The 22217-nt window shown below is 37.2% G+C and overlaps 3 protein-coding genes and 1 long non-coding RNA gene across 5 annotated transcripts; 3 read left to right on the forward strand and 1 right to left on the reverse strand.

The window, feature by feature from the left end:
* Positions 1-540: 540 nt before the first annotated feature.
* On the forward strand, positions 541-3207 carry LOC141612117 (putative glycerol-3-phosphate transporter 1). The gene is made up of 2 exons (XM_074430834.1): positions 541-1679; positions 1781-3207. Exons 1-2 carry the CDS (start codon positions 644-646, stop codon positions 2326-2328), a joined length of 1584 nt encoding a protein of 527 aa, XP_074286935.1. The 5' UTR covers positions 541-643; the 3' UTR covers positions 2329-3207.
* Positions 3208-3725: 518 nt separating this feature from the next.
* On the reverse strand, positions 3726-6504 carry LOC141612119 (uncharacterized). The gene is made up of 2 exons (XR_012528989.1): positions 6382-6504; positions 3726-4344 (listed from the first exon to the last, which is right to left on the reverse strand). It is a non-coding gene; the product is annotated as an uncharacterized LOC141612119 (long non-coding RNA).
* Positions 6505-6553: 49 nt separating this feature from the next.
* Positions 6554-11413, forward strand: LOC141612118 (uncharacterized). The gene is made up of 3 exons (XM_074430835.1): positions 6554-7017; positions 10136-10294; positions 10794-11413. Exons 1-3 carry the CDS (start codon positions 6754-6756, stop codon positions 11148-11150), a joined length of 780 nt encoding a protein of 259 aa, XP_074286936.1. The 5' UTR covers positions 6554-6753; the 3' UTR covers positions 11151-11413.
* Positions 11414-11717: 304 nt separating this feature from the next.
* LOC141612120 (putative protein phosphatase 2C 12) lies at positions 11718-15995 on the forward strand. Of its 2 annotated transcripts, none has more exons than XM_074430837.1 (7): positions 11718-12302; positions 12460-13409; positions 13705-13927; positions 14341-14664; positions 14865-14979; positions 15078-15301; positions 15492-15995. In XM_074430837.1, exons 3-7 carry the CDS (start codon positions 13778-13780, stop codon positions 15690-15692), a joined length of 1014 nt encoding a protein of 337 aa, XP_074286938.1. In that variant the 5' UTR covers positions 11718-12302; positions 12460-13409; positions 13705-13777; the 3' UTR covers positions 15693-15995. The 2 variants fall into 2 exon arrangements, with proteins under 2 accessions (XP_074286938.1, XP_074286937.1); XM_074430836.1 differs by having other exon boundaries at positions 13720-13927.
* The last annotated feature ends 6222 nt before the right edge of the window (positions 15996-22217 follow it).

The raw sequence follows: 22217 nt of genomic DNA on the forward strand, positions 1-22217 counted from the left end.
ATTATTTTACGTTCATATTTTCCACTTTCTATTGATTATTTGATCACACCTTTGTTTTATGGAGCTATGATACAATGTATGTTGCATGTTTGAGTTTTTCTATAATTAAAAATGGTATTAGCAAAGAAAAATGACATGACGTCATCAGGTAATAATGAATCTCAGTACTACTCTCTCATATACAACATGCAGGGTTTGTTAGAGCTATAAACTGTATGAGCATGTTACCGAAACTCATTATCACCTGGCGGCGTCCTAGCATTGTCCATTAGAAAATGGGTAGTTTTTGAATTATATAAGATGGGGACAACAACGAGGTTGCAAGAAACATGCAGGAAACAAAAATCAATATTAGAAAACAGGGGAATTTTATTTTTCTCAGCTAGAATGAGGAAATTAATGATGATCAAATTATGATTCAAAGTTAGATTCATGCAGTTTATTGTTTGACTTACAGTATTTGAAGTATTGAAAGGTTAATAATATATGAATTTGGTCTATTTGTTTAACTGAATATTTATTGAATTTATTTACAGCTTTGCTTAATTTGTTCCTACAAATTAAAAGATCAAGTCATCTGTTGTTTGCTCAACATCAACAAGTTGTTTCCTTCCTCAGCTTAAAATAACTCCAACTTCCATCAATGGGGTCAATCCATGACACTAATCCTCTTGAAATCAAGGATGAAAGAGCTATAGGGATTCGTATTATCGAGAATTCTAAGAAAAAATCCCTTTCATACAACACCTACCAAGCAATAGCTTTGGCTGTAACATTCTTATCATATGCAACCTACCATGTAACCCGAAAAACAACTAGCATTGTCAAGAGTGCTCTTGATCCTCAATCTCCGAGTTCATCACTAGTAGACTTGAAATCCTACCCATGGCAAATTAATTACCTTACTTCTATATCACATGGAAATAACACATTTTTGGGTGTTACTAACAATGCTGGGTGGGCCCCCTTCAACCGAAGCAATGGTAAGGAGTTACTCGGTTACCTTGATGTGGCGTTCTTAGCGGTATATGCTGCAGGAATGTTCTTTTCAGGGCACATTGGCGATAGAATGAACTTAAGAGTGTTCCTAACAATCGGAATGTTAGGCACCGGTGTATTCACTGCATTGTTTGGATTTGGGTATTGGTTTGATATCCATAATTTCTACTATTATTTGGCAGTACAAATGTTTGCCGGGTTTGTCCAATCTACCGGCTGGCCTTCAGTTGTTGCCGTGGTAGGTAATTGGTTCGGGAAGGGTGGTCGAGGTTTGATCATGGGGATTTGGAATGCACACACTTCAGTTGGGAATATTGTTGGATCGTTGATGGCATCGTCTTTGCTGAAGTATGGTTGGGGATGGTCAATGTTTGTTCCTGGTGTTGTTGTAGGGTTTGCCGGGTTGGTTGTCTTCTTCTTCTTGCCTGTTAGTCCCGTGTCTTGTGGGATGCATATAAATGAAGATGACTCGGATTCTCCCAAGAAAGAAGGTATTTCGGAACCCTTTGTATCCTACACGGATTTAGTTGATGAATTAGACGAAGAAGAGCAGGGTGCAGTTGGGTTTATTGAAGCTTGGAAGATTCCCGGAGTCGCTAACTATGCTCTTTGCTTGTTCTTTGCAAAACTGGTTGCTTATACCTTTCTATACTGGCTTCCCTTCTACATCAGCTATACAGGTACCGTCTCATATCAGTTTTCTCATGGTCAGAATACAAGTAGTTTTGTGCTCAACATTTCAAGAAATTAATCGGTTGCCTTATGTCTTTCTATATTGCAGAAATCGGTGGAGAATACTTGTCCAGCGAAACAGCTGGGAATCTATCGACATTCTTCGACATAGGAGGGGTAATCGGAGGGATCTTAGCAGGATTCTTTTCTGATAAACTTAATGCAAGAGCCATAACAGCAGCATCCTTCACATACTTCACAATCCCAGCTCTATACCTGTATAGAAACTACGGATTCATCAATCTGTACTTAAATATTGCGCTAATGTTTGTAGCTGGGATGTTTGTGAATGGACCATATGCACTCATTACAACGGCAGTTTCGGCTGATCTTGGGACCCACGAGTCGTTAAAGGGAAACTCAAGGGCACTTGCTACAGTGACAGCCATTATAGATGGGACGGGTTCGATTGGGGCTGCAGTTGGACCTTTGTTAACAGGTTACATATCAGGTATCAGTTGGGATGCTGTTTTTACAATGTTGATGACTGCAGCTTTGATAGCAGGATTGTTACTCACTAAGCTTGTGGTTGATGAGATTCGGACAAAGATTGATAAAACTCGGGTCCCAAAAGTCTCGATGGACCATATTGTATGAAAAATGAATGAAAATCACCATAAGAAAAAGAGAGAATTCTTTTGTTCCAACAAAATTTACGGAGATGTTGATTAGTTTAAAAGTCCTGCTGATAATATCAGGTAGTCTTTCACTCTTTAGTGGGTTGGGATACAATCGAAAAGAAAATAAATATGTGATCGATTGCTTCTCCAGGTATACTAGGAAATACGGAGTAAATATGTTTTATGCTGTAAATAATACTCAAATGTACATATGATTTTAATGCCAATGGTACATTTTACATTACTGCAAGCTTGGCACATGTATAGAATTGTGATCATGGTTTCAAAGCTTTTGGTAAATTGATTTGAGTTTGGAGGTCAATCTATTGAGTTTAACGATGACTTCGTCTGTAAGCCGTAGCAGAATGTTATCTTATGCTTTACAATTTTGATCTAAGTTTCAGTATCGACCAAAAAGAAACATACTCCGTATGTCCCAAGACTGAAGCTAAGGATGATAATAGCATTAGCATCAAAGGAGAGATGGTAAAAGATGGTAATAGCATTGCCAACAAGAAAGAGCCAGATCAATAATCTGTCTTCCTTTCTGAGTTACAGAATTTAGACATATGGGATTGTGCTTACTTGACATCTCTTCCAAGTTCCGAACTGCACCAGACTGAAAATGACAACTCCTCCTACAAGTCCCAAATTAAGGATAGTAAGTATAGATAAAGTTGCTTGGTTACCTTGTTTGCTGCTGATAGAGTCATTTCAGTCTCTCGCTTCCTTGGAATTATATTGCAATAATGATAAAGAGAATCATTATCTGTGTATGAATGGTGTGGTTAATATCCCTCCACCCTATTAAACAGGTGGATACTAGGATATGAATGCTGATTTTGACTGTTCTCTTACAGTGCCCCTTTTACCGTCCTTATCTCCGGTAGCCTCATCGTCGGTGAGTGTGACACTGATCACTTGCTTCCCAACTACTTTCTCATTTTCTTCTTTTTTGTGCATCCCCTTTCCTCTTTTATCTACCCTCGCCCTTACTTCCCAGAGTTTCTCCCCATTGCCGTCCTCCTTCCTTGCCCTACTCGCTGGCAGGTGACTTTTTCCTCTTTGCCCATGCATTTTACTCAACGTTCAACATCCTTACTTGACAATGTTTGCAGTTCCTGCAAATTTCAGCTAACCACACCTCTCATAAACATGACGGACTGCATGTTTATTGACGTTTAACAAGAGTGTTTTTATTCGTCAAAAGCTGGATTTCGGATAGGGTTCACTGATGTCAGACACTCTGGTAAACATCCCAACACATTTGCTTTGTATCTTTTATCTAAACAGGTAAGTCAAAGGTTCCAACTCTAAGATGGCGAGAAGGCTAGTTCCATACTTCTATATAAAAACAAAAAAAAAACGTAATGGTCCAACAGAATATGCAAGTGAGGTTAATTAAAATCCCAAATGACAATTTAGGATTCCGAATCTCGTTCACTCCAATTTGGACGGTCATTTAAGACTTGAACTGAAACACAAAAAGATACAGCAATGAGCTACATGAGTACTACCAAAGACTCCATGAGGTCAACTAAAAGCAGCAAGAACAATCAAAGGGACACTCTGCAGTTTGACCCGCATCTTTCTTGTTGATTCCTAGCTCTTCTGCGGAGTATATAACAAACCCGTCGTTAGTTCTTCTTCTAGGGTTTGAATTCGTGTTGAAAGTTCCACTTTCGTTTGCCAGTTTACTCTTCTTTTTAGTCTTCAGTTTGTCCATAGTATCCCCAGATTTTTCAGCCTTTGCTTGTTCCGTCTTTCTTCTCTTTAAAGCCGCAAATATCTCATCGATTTCATCGGACTTTTTTGGGGTTGCTTTCTTTGGACGATTGCTGGGTCCTCCAGACTTCTCTGTTTCGGGTTTCTTCCTCTTTAGATCAACTTCACGAGTCTTTTTCGGCAGGTTTTGTTGTTTAGTACTGGACTCTGGTTTTGTTTCAGTAGATACCTTAGAAGATTTCTTCTTGGGCATTTTCACAAACGCCTCCTGTAAAAAATAGCAACAATGGGATGGTCAACATACACTCTATCCTGACATATACTCCGTATAAGTAGTTTGAGGACAATGGCCATTTGCGAAAACTGGTTTATTTTCATATCTCAACAACATTATTACTCTAGTAAAATGGTGGGATATAACAAGGATGGATATGCATAGGTAAGTTAGTAAAGTCGGTGACGAATCCAGGATTTCTGGAATGGGGGTGTGTAATAAAACTTACAAAATAAAAAGTAACGGCAAAATATCATGACTCGAATAACTCAATACAATTTATGCAAATGGCGTGGGGGCAGTAAAGTACTGGCGAGTTCTCTTGCATTGAAAACTGTCTAGTAGTAGTACATCATTAGTTTCAACATTGGTATGACCATTATACTCACTTACAAGTTACAACTAAACAATACACACAAACAAGTACACAATAATATAAAGACATTACAAAATCTGACTTTTCACACCTTCAATCCGATAGGCTTTAGTATATCAGTAATTATTGTGTGAGATGGTCTCGCATTGTAAGACGGTTCATTTGTACTAAATTACTCTTTCATTGATAGTAATAAATGAATGAAATTTTATAGAAAAGGATCGTCTCATCTTATTCTAGAATTTGTGTTAGTATATAAATTGTTAATTAATTTGTCATGAATCCATATGAGTCCAAATTACGGCACAAATACACAGCAATTTCCATTCCAATGAAGAATCCTTAGGTTTTGCTAGTGAGTATGTTTCTGTGTGGATATTAATTATTGCACAAAATCCAAAACTTTAAGCTTATCACCATATTCAGCAATATACTACATCATATAATGTAAGTTCCAGAACAAATCACCAATGTACTACATGTCTACATCATATAATGTAAATTCCCAAACAAATCACCAATATACTACACACCTAGATAGTAAGACTCTCACCAAGAAACAGTAATGGAATAAGGTGTAGAGACTAGAGAGTGTGGTCTGTGGTGGCACCACTGTACACACTGAAACCCACAAAATACACGACAAAGATGTAGTATTGTTTTTTTTTTTTTTTTTTTGGTGTTGACCAGGAGTATCTCTTACCAATCTCCTTCGGGTATTGAAGGCAATTTAGTGGGTTGAGTGGTTGATCCCTCCCAAGTTTGACTTTTTCATTCGCAAGAGTCGGGAATCACCCCTGAACACTTGTTTAGGATATGAGAGCCCTTACCCCTCACACCAGCCAACTTTGGTGACAAAGATGTATTGTTTTGGGTAGATGTTGACACTGAAAGTCTTGTAGAAATTAAGAACACTGGCTGAATGGCAACCCCGTACCTGACTTGATTCCATCAAGCAAATTCATCTCAAGTAGCAGAAACAAGTAGAGAGAAGTATCGTAGTAGGGAATACAATTTTAAGTCAACCAATTTCCTACAAGGTAGGACTTGACAAGAAATGAGAACGAGATGACTAGTGAAAACCCTAATATCGTTCATCGACAATTCAACGAACACATGGGAAGAAATGTGGTTGTCAGAAATACTTGTAACAATCACAACAAATGCAGAAACCCATGTTGGTAAGAAAATAACCAAGACAAGGAATAAATCAAACAAGCCAAGCAAGGAATTAAAAAAGCTACACCCAAAATGCGAACAAAACCCTAATAACACGGATTATTAAACCCTGATTTAACCATTAATCCGAAAACAACATCAATAAATTGTAAATTGTATCCCTTAAACTCCCTCCTTTGGGTCCTTGGTAACTTTTGTACTGTATTAAACCACTAGTTTAGTAGAGAAGCTATCAATTGCTAAGCTTTTTGTCTCTCGTTCATTGAAATAGTCACACCACAATCCTACGCCCTTGCCATTGTTATAAAGCAACCAAACAAATTGGGGAATTGAAAAAACAAAACTAATCTTTTCAATTGCAGATAAACAAATAAACCTATTGAAAAAATTCATACTGTATAACAAAACAATTACGAAATTAAGGTTTGCTTTTACTGAAATTGGGAAAAGAACAAGAAAAGAAAACGGAAACTTACTTATTGAAGAGAAGGCAGATGATCAATGAAGAAGGAGACAATGGAGAAGGTTGAGGGAGCAATGCGTATGAATTTCAATTTCTTTAGGGTGAATTTTTGGTAACCGTGACCGTGAGATATGGGATGTGTCACTTGTTTAAATTAACCCGTCTCGAATAACCCGATTCGAACCCAAGCCACACCCAAATTGAGAACAAGAATCTGTCTCAATATCTAAACTTATTCAAATCGACCCAATTATTTATTACCGGAAACAACTCTGCCGAGTCGACCCGTTTACCGACTCATAAACTCTTGTCCATCCAGAATTAAGCAACAGACTCGTTTTGCTCACTCTCACCACAAATAACCTTTTTCGATCAGTAACCGACGATGGAAGGTGTAGAATGCAGCGGCAGTGCGGTGGCGCCGCCATACACTCTTAAACCAACAAAATACAACAACGAAGATGTATTGTTTTGTGTAGATGTTGACACAGAATGTCTTGTAGAAATGAAGAACACTGGCCCGAATGGCCGACCCATTACCCGACTTGACTCCATCAAGCAATCCATCCTCTTATTCATCCATTCCAAGCTTACCATCAACCCTGATCATCGTTTCGCTTTTGCCCAACTCGCAAAATCCGCTTCTTGGGTACCCTTTTTCTCCAATTTTTGTTATGTTTTTCCGTTTTGTATATTTGAGTTACAGTGTTTCAGTGTGGTGTGAATGTGTGATTGTGTTAATAGGATTTGTCTGCTACGGTGGTTTTGGCGGAAACCGTGTCGAATTGTTGGGATTTGTGGTCAATTAGGTTTGGTCCTTGTATTAATTTATGTATGTTCAATTGCTCAATTTTGTATGGTTGTTTTTGCATCATTTTGTTTAAAAATGTGATGAATTGTTGAATTTGTTGGCGATGTTGCCAGTGTCACAATGGCTCGCGCAAATTGGAGGGTACGAGGGGGTACGCAGTCGCGTGTTAGCAACACAAAGAGGCTGTTTATGAACGACCTAAATGCGAGAACTAGTTTCAACTAAATTTTACTCCGTATATTTTCAAGGGTTTGTTTTGATTTCAGCTATGTAATTGAATTGGTGATGTGCTTACATTGAGTGTGTCAGATTCTTGACGAATGCACTACTTTTATGCTGTCCTTGGGTTGTATGGTGATTGGTCGAATTGGCAGTGTGATAAGTATTCCCCATGAGGAACGATATTTTTGTTAGTTACAACTTTTGACTTCTTTTATTATCTGGATGGAAGATAGCTTACGCTATTGAGTGCATTCCACGCCGCATTTACTGGAATTTAATGATAACCTGATGTACTGTGTCTCAATAGATAATTGATGGGTGATTAGAGATCACTCTTGTCTTTTCCATAAGGTTTGGAATCATTTGGAAGAAAGATTTGGGGTTTCATTGAGTGTAATATCTTAAAGTATCGTTTTGCCTTGTAGTTTGACTTGTGATGTATGTATGTTTGTCATAAATGTCTCAAGCCAAGCTCTATCGTTTCATGAGTAAAAAACTATCAATCTATCATCTCAAGCGTATTGATAATTATGTTAGTCTGAAGATAAAGTCCAAGCTTTTTATAGCATGACTTTAACTTAGAAACTCACGTTTCATAGGTCTAGCCATGTCGTAGTGTGACTGTCTTTTACGAGAATTGAGCTTTGGGGCACAATTTTGTGTGTTCTTTTTTTTTTTTCATTCTAGCCTTGTTGGTTTTTTGTGTATTCTTTTATGTTTCATTGAGTGTAATACCGATTTTTTTTTTTTTTTTTCATTCGGAAACAGTCTCTTTGTGTTGCTAACACAAGGGTAAGACTCTGTACATCCGACCCCCTCTTACCCCGCAATTTGCGGGAGCCATTGAGGCACTGGGGTAATGTTGTTGTTGTTGTATTCTAGCCCTGTTGGGTTCACTCCTAAGCTTGGATGTCCTATGACTCCTATCTAGGGAAAGTTTCATCATTATTTGGTTATTACCATTGTATCAGCTCAGTTATCTTTGTATGGTATCTTTTCCAGCGTTTGTAGATTCAATATTGGAGCTTACAACACTATGGAATACCAAAGTAGAAGCCATAAGTTTTCAGGCAGTTTAGAGTGTAGACACCTTTCTTGTGTATATTCTGTTCTTGCTTGTTGCTTCTGCAATAAGCTTGCTTTTTGTTCTCATGGAAGAAACTTTTTATTCTCCTCAAATTAAATGCTTTACTAACTACCTGAGAGTCATTCAAATCATGAATTGAGGGACCAAGTCACCATATACGGTATTTGAGTAACTGATTGCTCAAGTCCTCATTATTGTTTACTGAGAGAGCAACCCTTAGGTATTCTCCGAATAAGTTCACACCCTGTCATTTGGACCTAGGGGTATGAAATTTAGTTTTGGATAAATAGTGTCCTAGGCTCCTGGCCCTTGGTTCTCTAAATATGTGCCTCAGCGGGTATGTGGGCATTAGTTGATGTAGAGTTGCAGGTAAATAGTCGGATGACAATGTAAACTATTTGCATACTATTGCATGAGTTTCTTTGATTATCTATGCATTTAAGATATTTTCTTTGGCCCACAATCAGCACACCATTGGCAATCTACAACTATGGACAGCTGAATAGAAAAGCAGGAAAAAGATCAAGGATGATCTTGAATTCTTGACCTAGGTTTTAGTAAGCCATGGTACTGAGTGCTCCATCAAGAATCAAGGTGTGTAGCCAATCTTGATAATGTCCTTTCTATCTCACCATGAGCCAGTAATGAGAATCAATTTATGAGCATGACCCAAGCACCCAATTTTTTTTTTCCCTGGCAAAAAAGGTTGTAATTTGTTCAGTGAACCCTTGTTTTACGTGTGGGAGGGGATGGGGTCAGTGGACTATTATCTAGACTGTCAAATTATGGTTAAAGAATACTACAACAACAACAACAACATTATCCCAGTGCCTCAATGGCTCCCGCAAATTGCGGGAGAAGGGGGGGTCGGATGTACGCAGCCTTACCCTTGTGTTAGCAACACAAAGAGGTTGTTTCCGAATGACCTAAGATGAAAATTGTGTCGAGAACTGCATCGAAAGACCACTACTTCACAAGAGAAAGAAGTGCAGCCACTTTAGTGAGCCATTTTGCAAAATTCCATCATAATCCAGAACCAAAGAGTAATGAATCTTTGGCTCCATTGGAAGTATGGAATAGGTTAAAGAATACTGATTGTGTAAATAAAGTTTTCAGATACCATTCTTCTATTCATTCTTTTTTTTTTTCAAAATAAAAAAAAATGTTTTAGCTGAGGTAACAGAGGCATTGTTTGACTGGTTTTTAGACTTGAACAGCTAGGCTATATTACTTACTAGGCATTACTCCTTCGCATGGAACCGAGTATAGGAGTGAACTAGTGAAGGGTTGGTTCTGTGTGCTTTCAGCTATATAATTGTTAATCAAGGTTACTCTTGCTTACAACTTGTCAGATGACAGTTAATAAGGGGCTCGCAAAGGGCACTTAAAAGTTAAAACATATCTTCTGGCACTTCTTATGAGTATGTTCTGGGAATTGTGCTCTCTGATAGAGGAGCGCAGTTGCGCACGCTATTAACTTATTAAGTGTGCGGTGCCAATGTTGATTTTCTTGGTTTATGGTCTCTTCTGAAACAACCCTTTTTTTTCCTGTTTGGAAGAGGAAAGCACCTTTGAGCCTTCGGGTTGATACAGGTTCTTAGGTTGTTATCTGAAAGTAAAATCGGCCTGTGTTTTTGGTTTATGAAGGTGCGGAAAGAGTTCAGCAACGACGTTGATGCTGCAGTTGCTGCACTCCGAGGTTTATCGGTTGTTTCATCTGGTGGTCATGCTGATCTTTCCCAGCTATTTCGCATTGCTGCTCATGAAGCAAAAAAATCTCGCTCTCAGAATCGAATATTAAGAGTGGTAAGATTCTTTAAAAGCAACATGTCTCGTCCTTTATTATCTTTTCGCTTGTTAGTTCTTAAATGCTTAAGGCGCATCAAGTCAACGAGAGCCCATGGCGAAGAGGTGCAAGACACGGGCCTTTTGCACAATTTTGTTGCAAACAAAATTGTGTTTTCGAAATAAAAAATTTGTGCAAGTAGTTTCTTTAAAAAGGGCTGACATGTAATCGATTTAAAGAAGTAAAGGGTAGGGATAATAGCGTAAAGTGAAGGGCATAAGCGCGTAACAAAAGAACTAAAAGAAAAGACGTGGAAATTGCATTGTAAATTAGTAATGCAAGTTGAACTTGATGTGGTCTACTGGTCTTATCTTATTATTTTAGCTTTGGTTCATATGACAGCACTTTAAATAAAGATTGCCTGTTTTGTGTATTAGATAGTTACTAGTCTACTACTTCCAACTACAGTGATTGGTTGAAAATGATGAAAATGATTTCATATCGTTATCCTTTGTCCAGATCTTATTGTACTGCCGGTCATCAGTCCAACCGCAATACCAATGGTCGGTCGTCCAGAAGCTGTTTACGCTGGATGTCGTATACCTTCATGACAAGCCCGGACCTGAGAATTGTCCACAGAAAGTGTATGATGCGCTCGTGGAGGCCCTTGAGCACGTGACAGAATATGAGGGGTACATTTTTGAAACTGGTCAGGGTCTTCAACGGATTCTTTTTCGCCACATGTGCACGCTGCTATCTCACCCTCAACAAAGGTGCATCCAAGATGACCTTGGTTTGCCTATGCCCCTGACCAAGAAAGTCCCGGCAACTGATTCTAGTCAAGGTGAAGATACCATCACTGTTTCCAGCAACTGATTCTACTGAAGCTTAATTTTGCAGCTTTGTACTATAGCAGTAAAACAACGGTCAGTTGACCAAGGGCTAATTTCTACGCTGAAATGTATATGAACTTGGCCAAAATCCCCTATTGGTAAAAGTTCCTGCCTTGTTTTTGTTTGTATGTACGCAGCGTCACTGTTCAATTTGTTGCCTCTGTTTGTAATTGCGTGGTTATCATGACCTTGTTTTTAATCTATAACTAGTTTTAATACCCAGTGCAATGCACCTTGTTTTTAGTCTATAACGAAGTTACCGGTCTAACTTAACCATACTATGGACCTTGATTCTTTGATAAATTTTGTGTTGTCAGGGTTATGTATGATATGACTTGGCTTCTGATATGAGGCAATTACATAACCTGATAACCACCATCATACGAGAGTAAAAGATGAAATATTATTCTTACTGAGCGTCACTTCTGATGCGGATTACTGATATTCTTCTTTCAGCGCGACATTTACTGCTGTTAAAGATGAATACTATTCTTACTTAGCATGGTCACCAATCATTGGCATGTGGGTGGGTGGCTGCCGGGTGGTTACATAATGCTGCTCCCTCTGTTTTGTGTATAGCCAGTAGTCAGTGCACGAGAGTAAATGTCGTTCCGCCTCATATGACCTAACTCGAATTGACCTTTGTCAAACCCATAAAGAACAAACCAGACCCACATCTGAATCAACTATCCGCGGAACTTCTAATTTAAAGATGGCCAATAGCCCACAACGCAAAATTGAACCGATAGACCCAATTCATAACTAGTGACCCGAAACCCATCCAAATCGAATTGTTACTGTAAATTGTTATTTGCTGAAAGGACGACAGCGAAAGAAATGTCGGAATTTCTATTTCAGGTGCAAAGCCTTTTCAATTAAAGCGCTCGGCCCCACTACAAGAAAATGATCCATTTGTTCCAACTTGTAACCACTACCGGAAAATGATCCCATGTACTGCCTACTGACGTCTGCCTGTATTAATCTGTTAGTAGCGTCTCTAAAATGACTAGAGTCCGCAATTACTCCGCCTACCATATTGGCATGACCCGTTTACCAGCCGTCAGGTCTATGACTGAGAGTTACTGAAGGAGAAGTGGATCATGACATCTTGTCACAGCACAACTTACCAAATCTGGTACGTTTTTGTGTCTAGATCTTTGCATAAACGCCACTTATTGAAGACGACTACTAGAGCCAGTAAAAATGAGACCATGACTTGTTAGTGTGGAGGCAGCCTGAAGCATTGTGTTCTGAACAACTGAGGTTGAGCTCTGTCTTTTATTTTGTTGCAGGTTTTTATAGCGACATTCCGTACCACAAAGTTGAATCAGTGTATAACAAAATTGGATAGAATGTCGATCATAGGAATGGAATGGAGGAGCATTTCTGCTGGAACTAATTATAACTTGTGAGTTTGTACCTATTTGGTATTTACATAGTACATAGTACATAGCAATTGTCTAACTCGTATTAATTAAGAACCGTGGTAGCCTCGTCGTTCTGTGACTAACAGAGAAGCTTTTGGCTTAGTAGTTAACACAAAGGTGTCAAATACATTAGGTCTTGTATTTAGGTTCAACAACCTTACACTGTTACTGGCCGAATGGCTCATTATGAATCCTGTTATCCTGCAAAAGTAGTAGTATACCGTAACTGGTACTCGTTTGTGGGTTATGGCTTCTAATTTAGATCAAAGGGTGCATTCACCATTCATGGGTATATTTTACATTATTAGGACAAAGGTATCATGTTATGGAATGGATCCAAAACAGCAAGCATGTGGAGTACCTGGTTCCACTTTAGCATTCCCATTTTCCTCTCACATTTATTACAAGGCAAGAAAACATCCTTAATTCTCGGCTAGAGGATATTGAAGGTACAAATTAAAAACTCAAAAGATCCTGGTGGAGGAGTATGTTAAATTTGTTGGTATAACTACGGACTGTCATTTTACTAATCTGGTTTTCTGGTGCGAATGTAATCCTGATAAACCTGTCAAAATTTCTATCATCAATCACTGATTTATATAACATGTTTGACCCATTCAATACACCAAAGTACTCCTTAACCGGCGTAATTATCAGCAACAAACTCCGAATATTAAAGTCGAAGCATGTTACATGAGAAACTATATCATACAGCAGGTAAAACAAAAGCAGTGTATGCTGCCAACAACGTCAGATGTCTGGCTTTGCCTGAAAGAGCTGAGTCAATGTTGATTTGGCATGCAACATGTATACTGGTAGGTACATCTTTTCTTATTTATTAAAAAAAACCATTTCTTGTAGAATTCAGGATTCATATACTGGCAGAATCAAAAATCGAATATATATTATATTTAAGGACAAATTAATCCGACTTGTCTACACATCATCTAATTTTTGAGGGGGATATGATTGGTCTTCAAATATAATGTGAACTATTTTTTTAATAAATAATCCAACTTGATGGTTTAAAATAATGTACTTTATTATAGCTGAGAAGGATTTTAGCTGTCGGATTGTGATATGCTCCGTATAATCTAGAATTTTGTGTAGGAACTTTTCAAACAGGTAGAGACTTTAGAAGAAGAAACATTCGCCAGAAGTGAAAAAACTGCATTGTTGCAGAATGGGAAACAGAGTAGCAACTGCATCTCCTGTTAATGCAGAGGGTATAAGTTGTGTTCTTCGCGATCAAGGGGATCAGCGAGTAGTTGGTTGTTTGCATTCTCAAAAAGGCGGTAAGGTGGTCAACCAAGATTCTGCCGTAATCTATCAGGTACTTTCTTACCCATGCCAAGTATTCCTTGTATTGTTCTGTCTTGTATTGTAGTAGTATTTCTTGTGAGATTACCATCTCAATCAATAAGTAATTTTATACCATCGGCGGGCGTAAATTTCATTTATTGAAACTTGACGCCTTTAGGCCACTGATACCCTTGTGAAAATCAATACAGTAGTTCACAACATTACCTGGTGTTAACCAGAAGTATCCCCTACCGACAGCTCGGGGCAATCTCCTTCGGGGTACTGAAGGCAATTTAATGGGTTGACCCCTCCCAAGTTTGGCCTTTTCATTCGCAAGAGTCAGGAATCTCCTAGGATATCCTAGCTTATTTACCTTCCTTGGATCCAGCCATACCATACCATACATAACTATTTAATAATATATACATGTGTATGTTTTTGAAGAGCTATGGGGCAACAGATGGAGTGTTATGCGGAGTATTTGATGGGCATGGAAAAAACGGTCATTTAGTGAGCAGGTTTGTCAAAGAACGCCTGCCCTTGCTACTACTTGAGGAAAAGAATGCAGTCGGGGATGCGGGAATTTTGACAGATGAGAGCTCTTTGGAAAGTCAAGCAACAAGTGATGATGATTTGTCATCAGACAGGACCTTACATGATTGGGAATTGCCGTGCACAAATGCTTTCGAAAAAATGGATGAAGAAATCAAGGACGCGAAATTTGACTGTTCTTTCAGTGGAACCACTGCTGTAGTCGTACTTAAACAGGTGTGTAGCGAAATTTCTACAAGCGTTGTGGTTTTAATCTAGATAAAATTGAGACTGATACTTTTACGGCACCAAAGTGAAGTTTTTTTCAAATCTGAAAAAATTAACTGAAATGAAATTATGAAAACTCGTAACACAAATCCAAGGGCACCGAAATGAGATTAATTTTCTTCTTCGTTACTGACAACAATTTTGAGCAGGGCAATGAGCTTGTCATAGCTAACCTTGGGGATTCAAGGGCTATACTGGGAACGATACACGAGAATGAAGTTATACCTGTTCAGTTGACGACTGATTTAAAGCCTGGAACACCCGGTACACAGCATTTACTGAAATTTTATGCCACTTTCTGTGTTTCTGAATGAAGTATAGTATCTGACTCTCTGATTGTTTAATGTGATTGTTTTCTTCAGATGAAGCTATCAGGATACAAAGGTCTAATGGAAGGGTATTTGCATTAAAGGAGGAACCGGATATGAAAAGAGCGTGGTTGCCTAGTGTCTACAGTCCAGGAATGGCAATGTCTCGCGCTTTTGGTGATTTGGTTATGAAGAATTATGGCATCATCTCCACCCCTGTCGTTACACACCATAACATTTCTTCTGACGATCTGTTCATTGTTGTCGCTACTGATGGGGTAAGCCGTAAGCCTACTTGTCGTTCATTCAGGTTTTTGAGTTATTTTTGTGTTACTTTGTTCGGGTTTAGTTCGAGTCTTGAATCAGCTTATTCGCGCGTGTCTGTTCTGTCAGTTGTTGCCATAATCAAAAGAATTGTTTAATTCAGTAATGTATATATGGTTAATGTTTTTGCATTTAAAAATACAGATATGGGATGTCCTAAGCAACGAGGACGTAACTGCAGTTGTCATGGCAGCCGAGACTGAAGAGATGGCGGCAAAAGCAGTAGTTGATGCCGCAGCTGCAGCATGGAAGACTAATTTCCCTCGTGACAAGTCAGACGATTGCACTGCTATTTGCTTCTTTTTACAGAACAACAATCCATCACAAGCTCCCGCCTCCTCTTAAAACTCCCCCGGAAGACCCAATTTCTTTGTCACGCTTACAGAGTTCGAGACACCTTTACTGTTGCATCAGAAATGCAAGACCTCATGATGACTAATTCTACTCCTTGTGTTATACCGACACTAATCCTATTGTTTGGATGCCGCGTTTTGTATTTAAGATTAACGGAAGATTTATATCCCTGCTGAGTGTCCGTCCCATGCCCTTATCTTTACTTTGCCGATTTATTGTATTGTGAATATGGATTTTGAAGGATTATGTATGTATAGGTTTTATTCATAAAGCTAAGCCATAGATATGATCCAACAACATGTAGAAAATTGAATGTTGAACATGAACATCGTCGAAGCAATCATGTAGAAAAGGGGACACAATTATCGGTTTAGTGTCTATACAAGATTTTATCCACGCCTTGAGGAGCTTAATGACTTGTACCCGTCATGTTCATATCAAGTCTTTTGAAGTTACCGTTTCCTATATTATGAGAGATTGTCTTGATTGTCGTTAGGGATACCAGATACGCCTTCAATCCCAAATGATGCGCCGCTGCGTGCAAATAGGCAATACTTGAGAATTGTTCAGAAATGCACCTTTTTTTCAGAAATTAGTTTCTTCCACTAGACAAAAGCCCATTCAAAGTAAATTGGAGTAACTTAATTTATTTCGAACTTGAGTCAACTCTGAGAATTGTATTTTACCCGCGCTTGACATAAATTAAAGGATTATTTATTTAATAGGAATACTCTAATCTATTAGGGTGTTTCTTAAATTACTTCAATCTTATCTTTATAAATACTAAAACATTTAAAGCAACCTCATGCATCCACCTCAAAAGTTTATTTTTTAATTTTTTTCCCAAAAAAATGGTTATGGTGGACCCCATTTCTTTGTGATTTATGTTGTTTATTCTTTGTTCACCTTAGTTTTTATAAATAAATGTACGTAAATAATACGATTACGAAATTATGCAATACAAAATAATATACAGTCAGAAGTTTAATTACAACAATTGGCAAAATTAAATATAATTACGACAATTGGTTAAAAAAAAAAATAGGAAAAATTACAAATAACCACCACATATTTGCACTTTTACAAATAACCCCCAAACTTTCATCTAAAGTCCTCAATTACCTGTGTATATCTGCCCCGACACTTGTTTTTCTTATTTCCCGACTTGTTAAGTAACATTTTAAGTAAAATGCCGATAATACCCTTCCCTCTATTACTCCCAACCATAACAATGTCATTCACTGCTTTGTAAAAAAATCATAGCATTCCTCCCAAATTTATGAAACCCTAAATCCTCAAATTGTTAATCCTAAATTAATTCACAAAGATCCATCAATCAATTGCTGCCAATCAATCCCTAATTAAATTCGTCGTTCAATTGCTGAAGTGATCGAAGTGTGCTATGTATTGTTTACCAGTTGAAGGTTATTTCCAAATCAGCAGCAAGTAGCTTCTTTTTTTCGGTTACATTCATGGTTTATTACAACAGGCGAGAAGTCAAACACTTTATCCCATTGAGTGGTTCCAAACATTGGTTCCTCCAAATACTCTGCCTTCAAATCCACCATTGCCTTACACACTACTCTGACCGTGAGCTAGATTGTGTTCCACGAAGGCTAGTAACGTGTTTCTGAGATCACGACGCCTAGCATCTGCAATAAAAACAAGTGTTGGGGCTTCTAACCCATGTCGTTCGAATGGCTTGATTGGCAGCAATTGATTGACGAGTTGTTATGAATTAATTAGTGATAATAATTTGGGGATTTACTACAATTTCTTATGTTTGGGAGATTGCTGATGATTTTTACAAAGCAAGAATGACATTTGGTATGTTTGGGAGTAATAGAGTGAAGGGTATTATGGGCATTTTCCTTAAAACGTTATTTAACGAGTCGGAAAATAAGATAAATAAGTGTCGGGGCAGATATACAGTGGTAATTGGGGAGTTTAGATGAAAGTTTGGGAGTTATTTGTAAAAGTGCAAATACAAGGTGGTTATTTGTAAAAATACGTAAATATGTGGTGGTTATTTGTAATTTTCTCATAATAGTATTACAACAATTGATAAAAATCACATTTTTATTAATAAACATTATTAAATATGGAATACTAAATACAACTATCAATTTAATAATAAAAAAAAATATTAAACATAAACTATACAGTTCAACTCTGATAATTATAGTTGATTCGAGCCAACAAACAAGACGGGTGATTGGTGACATAATGTAAACACGATCATTAAACAACACAATTTAAATGACAGTATGATGTTTAAGAAGTGAGTTATCCATCTAGAGTACAAGAATATTAATAATAAGAGGTACATCAGAAATTAGCGGTTTAAATGTGTGTATTTTATTCTTTGAAAAAAGTAATCCAAGCACCCTATAATCAAGGGGGCTGTGAAACGTCGTCGACGTTTTTAAAAAAAAATACCATCACTACCCTTGCTCACCCTCTCTCTACTCTATTCTCTCACAAATCCTCCCAAACAACAAACTTAAAAAAAAAAAAATTCACAACTTTGTTAATCGAATTCAATGTTAAACAACGAATCATCGAACGAGGAATCATCCGTCATCTACATTACCGATATTAAAACGTTAGATAAAAAAAATAAACAACTTTTTATAACAAAGAAATATATATAAATTATCCATTAAAATACAAAATTAACGGCAAAAATGAAATTAAAATGTCCGAACCATGGACGGACGTTGAAACCCATTGTCCCAGCCCATACCCGACGTGAACAGTCATCGTCCCCTTCCCCCACAGGACGTTGAGACTCGTTGTCTCACCCCTGTTCAGACAATGAATGGCCACGTCCCAACCCACCCCGAATGATGACTTTCAACGTCACCTGACCTTGAACCCCAACGTGAATATTCAACGTCACCTTCCAACCCCGACGTGAACATTCAACGTCACCTTCCAACCCCGACGTGAACATTAAACGTCACCTTCCAACCCCGACGCGAGCAATCTACATCAGCCTCCAAGCCTGACGTTGCTATTCAACGTCCCTCACCATCCATAACATACAACTACCAACAACAAACCAAATACAACCCGACAACAAGAAGAAAAAATGCAACGGCAACAAAAATCACCGAGCAACGACAACAACAATAAATCGAATTAATTATAAAATCAGTAAACTAATTGAAGATTCTCCTCTCACATACCAAATCCATTTGAATTTATAAAATCTAATTTTTCCTAAACTAATTCATAATAAACAAAAGAATTGGATGTGTATTACTTACTTGTGGTGGTCGGTGTTGGTGCTGCGGTGTTGTCTGTTGGTGGTGGTGCGTGATGCTGATGATGCGTCGTGGTGGTGGTGATGGTGGTGGTTGTCGATTAAAACAGAAAGTGAGAGAGAGAGAGAGGGCGAGTTGAGTGATTAAAAGAGACGGTAAGAAGGTCTGAGATGCGTAGGGTGGCGAGTGCGGCGGTCGGGTGTGGTGGTGGTGGTCGGAGGCGGCAATGCGTGTGGGTGTAGGTGTGGTAGTTTTGGTAGTGTCGGGTTGAAGGGGGAGATTGAGGGAAAGAGAGATTAAAGTGAAAGAGAGAGTTCAAGGGTAGGATCGTCTTTTTTTAAAAAAAACGTCGACGATTTGTTATAAAACGTCGACGACGTTTTGCAACCCGGATAATCAATTAAATATATAAATTATAAACATGACATTTATAACATCACAAATTCCCATTATAGATAGGGGATATCCCTCCATAGCTATAAACGGGCCAAACATGACATATATAACGTACATTACATATATTTTTAAAGATTTTTATAATAACAATGTTTTAAAAGCAACCCTGCGCAGGTTAAAAACTAGTATATCCAACTATTACACCCCCTCTCATTTAATACAATTGTTTGGTTTTTAACTTGAAACTAGTTTTGGAGCTCGTGAAAATCACGGGATCGTTAATAATTTATTGTTTTAATCGGCTTAAAGATTATGCAATACAAATGTTTTTCTTGACCAACAAATATTTAAGCGTTAGTTTAATTTCTCTTTATTGATTAAATGAATTAGAGTTTTTACACCTGTAATTATAGATGCATAGTGAAAATAATTGCATATTTGATGAAAAAAAAAGTTGCTTAAGGTAACATTTTAAAATTATTGTGTAAGTGTTGCAAGTACGAACTAAATTTTCAGTACCTAATAATGGATATACTTGTATATTACAACAATTTTATATTCCCTCAATTTCAATGGAATTTATACTTTTCAAAAATTTATGTCATATTTTAAAATATGTAGATATCCCTTTAACACCAAATAAGTAAAAAATCAAATATTTGTGTCACAAATTATTTTCCTGTACAATAGATTTATGGAAAATAGTAAGAGTGTGAAGTAAAAGAGTATAACTTTAGAATTTCGAACAATTATTGGTAAAAATGAGCAAAATTAGTTATACATCTTATGAATGACACACATGACAAATATTTAGTTTATACAATATGTCACATAGGCGCTTCCACTTTGTTCAACCAAAAATATAAATAAATAAACATTCTTATAAATTGTAAAAACATACGTGCTGTCTTCAATGAGATTTTGTGTTGTAAAAATAGTTAGCTACTTCCTCCGTTCCATATGATAGTTTACGTTTACTTTATGCACGTATGCCAATGCTTGTTTTATTTTGTTCATATCTTTAGTTACATATCATTAAAAAATATAAAAATTTGATATTCATAATGCACTCGGTAAGACGATTTAAACAAGATCCTACATGACTATCTTTTATGTTATGCATTAGAAGTTGTATTGAAGATTATTCTCACTTATGAATAGTGCCCAAAAAGTAAACGTAAATAATTCAATGGAAAGGAGGAAGTACAACTCGAAAATATCTCCTTAAACTATATTGGCAAAAATGTCTAAGCTTATTGACTTACTCGTATAATATTTTACACACTTTGAGTTATTTGATTTGTGACTAATTGAAGTCTTAACAAAACAAAATTAAGGAAAAAAAGGTGTTACATGCAACATTAGTGCAACAAAGATAAACTGGGTAGAATTCACAAACTTTTGACAAAAAATCTTCCAAGAATTGGCGGATGTAATGTCTTATGTGGCTTCATTAAGATTTAGGGTTTTTTGTCAAACACAACCTTTAAAAAAAAAATTCTTCCAAACACCACCTTTAAAAAAAAGTTTGTTAAACACAACCTTTAATAATTTTTTTGTTGTCAAACACGACTTTTTGGCCGAAGAACTTAACATTTTGTAATGGGGTAATTTTCAGTCGATGTTTGAGATAGCAAATAATGTCGGTTTGAGGCGTTTTTGGACCCATTGGAAAGGTGGAAATACAAGCTTTCCAGGGGTTATCAATACGATGGTCAAAGGCGGCCTTATGTGAGGTCTATTTTTGTGTAAATTAAGGCTGGTCGGAGAGATTAGCGAGTGGTCGGGGATTTTTAGTGGGTCTTTTAAAGAGGTATGATGTTTTGTTTGGTCTGAAAATTGGTATGTAGCTAGGTAGCGGAGAGTGTAAGGTAGGCCATAATTGTGTTGTTTTTTGTGCTTGTTTGTTGTAAGTGCCGGTTTGAGGTGAGTGAATTGACCCACAAAAAAGAAATCCTACTTTGACATTCTTTTGAATGTTTTTTACCTTCAAATTAACTCCCCTCAAACCACCACTTGTAACCAACAACCACAAAAAACAACACATTACACTCCCCGCTACATACATACCAATTTTCAGACCAAACAAAGCATCATAACCTCTTTAAAATACCCACTAAAAATCCCCGACCACTCGCTAATCTCTCCGACTAGCCTTACTTTACACAACAATAGACCCCACATAAGGCCACTTTTGACCATCGTGTTGATAACCCATGGAAAGCTTGTATTTCCAACTTTCCAACGAGTCCAAGAACACCTCAAACCGACATCGTTTGCTATCCCAAACATCGATTGAAATTTATCCAATTGCAAAATGCTAAGTCCTTCAGTCAAAAAGTCGTGTTTGACAACAAAAAATTTATTAAAGGTTGTGTTTTACAAACTTTTTTTTAAAGGTGGTATTTGGAAAAAAAAAATTTTAAGGTTGTGTTTGACAAAAAACCCTAAGATTTATACTACTATATGTAATTATACATATTACATAGTATAAAAGGAGTACCTGCCAAAAAATAAAAAGTCAATCAAACTATATTAATGAAATGTAAAGTGAAACAATTAATTTAATTCTGTAGAATGATCTACAATTAAATAAGAATATAAAATATATTGTAGCTACATAAAGTTGTTATAAAGTCAAGTTGAAATGATTAATTCAATTAGGATTTTATGTGAACCAAATAATTTTGAATTGAGTGTGGAAGCTTAAAGATGAAAAATTTTCAAAATAAAATCTCAAAAGTGTGTAAGGTAGAGAAGTCGAAACATTGTGGTAATGCAAGTGATGATAGATGTAGACAAAAATATGACAATGTGTATATGTAGTATAAATGAGGAGGGGAAAGCCAAA

The sequence above is a fragment of the Silene latifolia genome, chromosome 11 (genome assembly GCF_048544455.1).
Source record: "Silene latifolia isolate original U9 population chromosome 11, ASM4854445v1, whole genome shotgun sequence".
Taxonomy (NCBI): Eukaryota; Viridiplantae; Streptophyta; class Magnoliopsida; order Caryophyllales; family Caryophyllaceae; genus Silene; species Silene latifolia.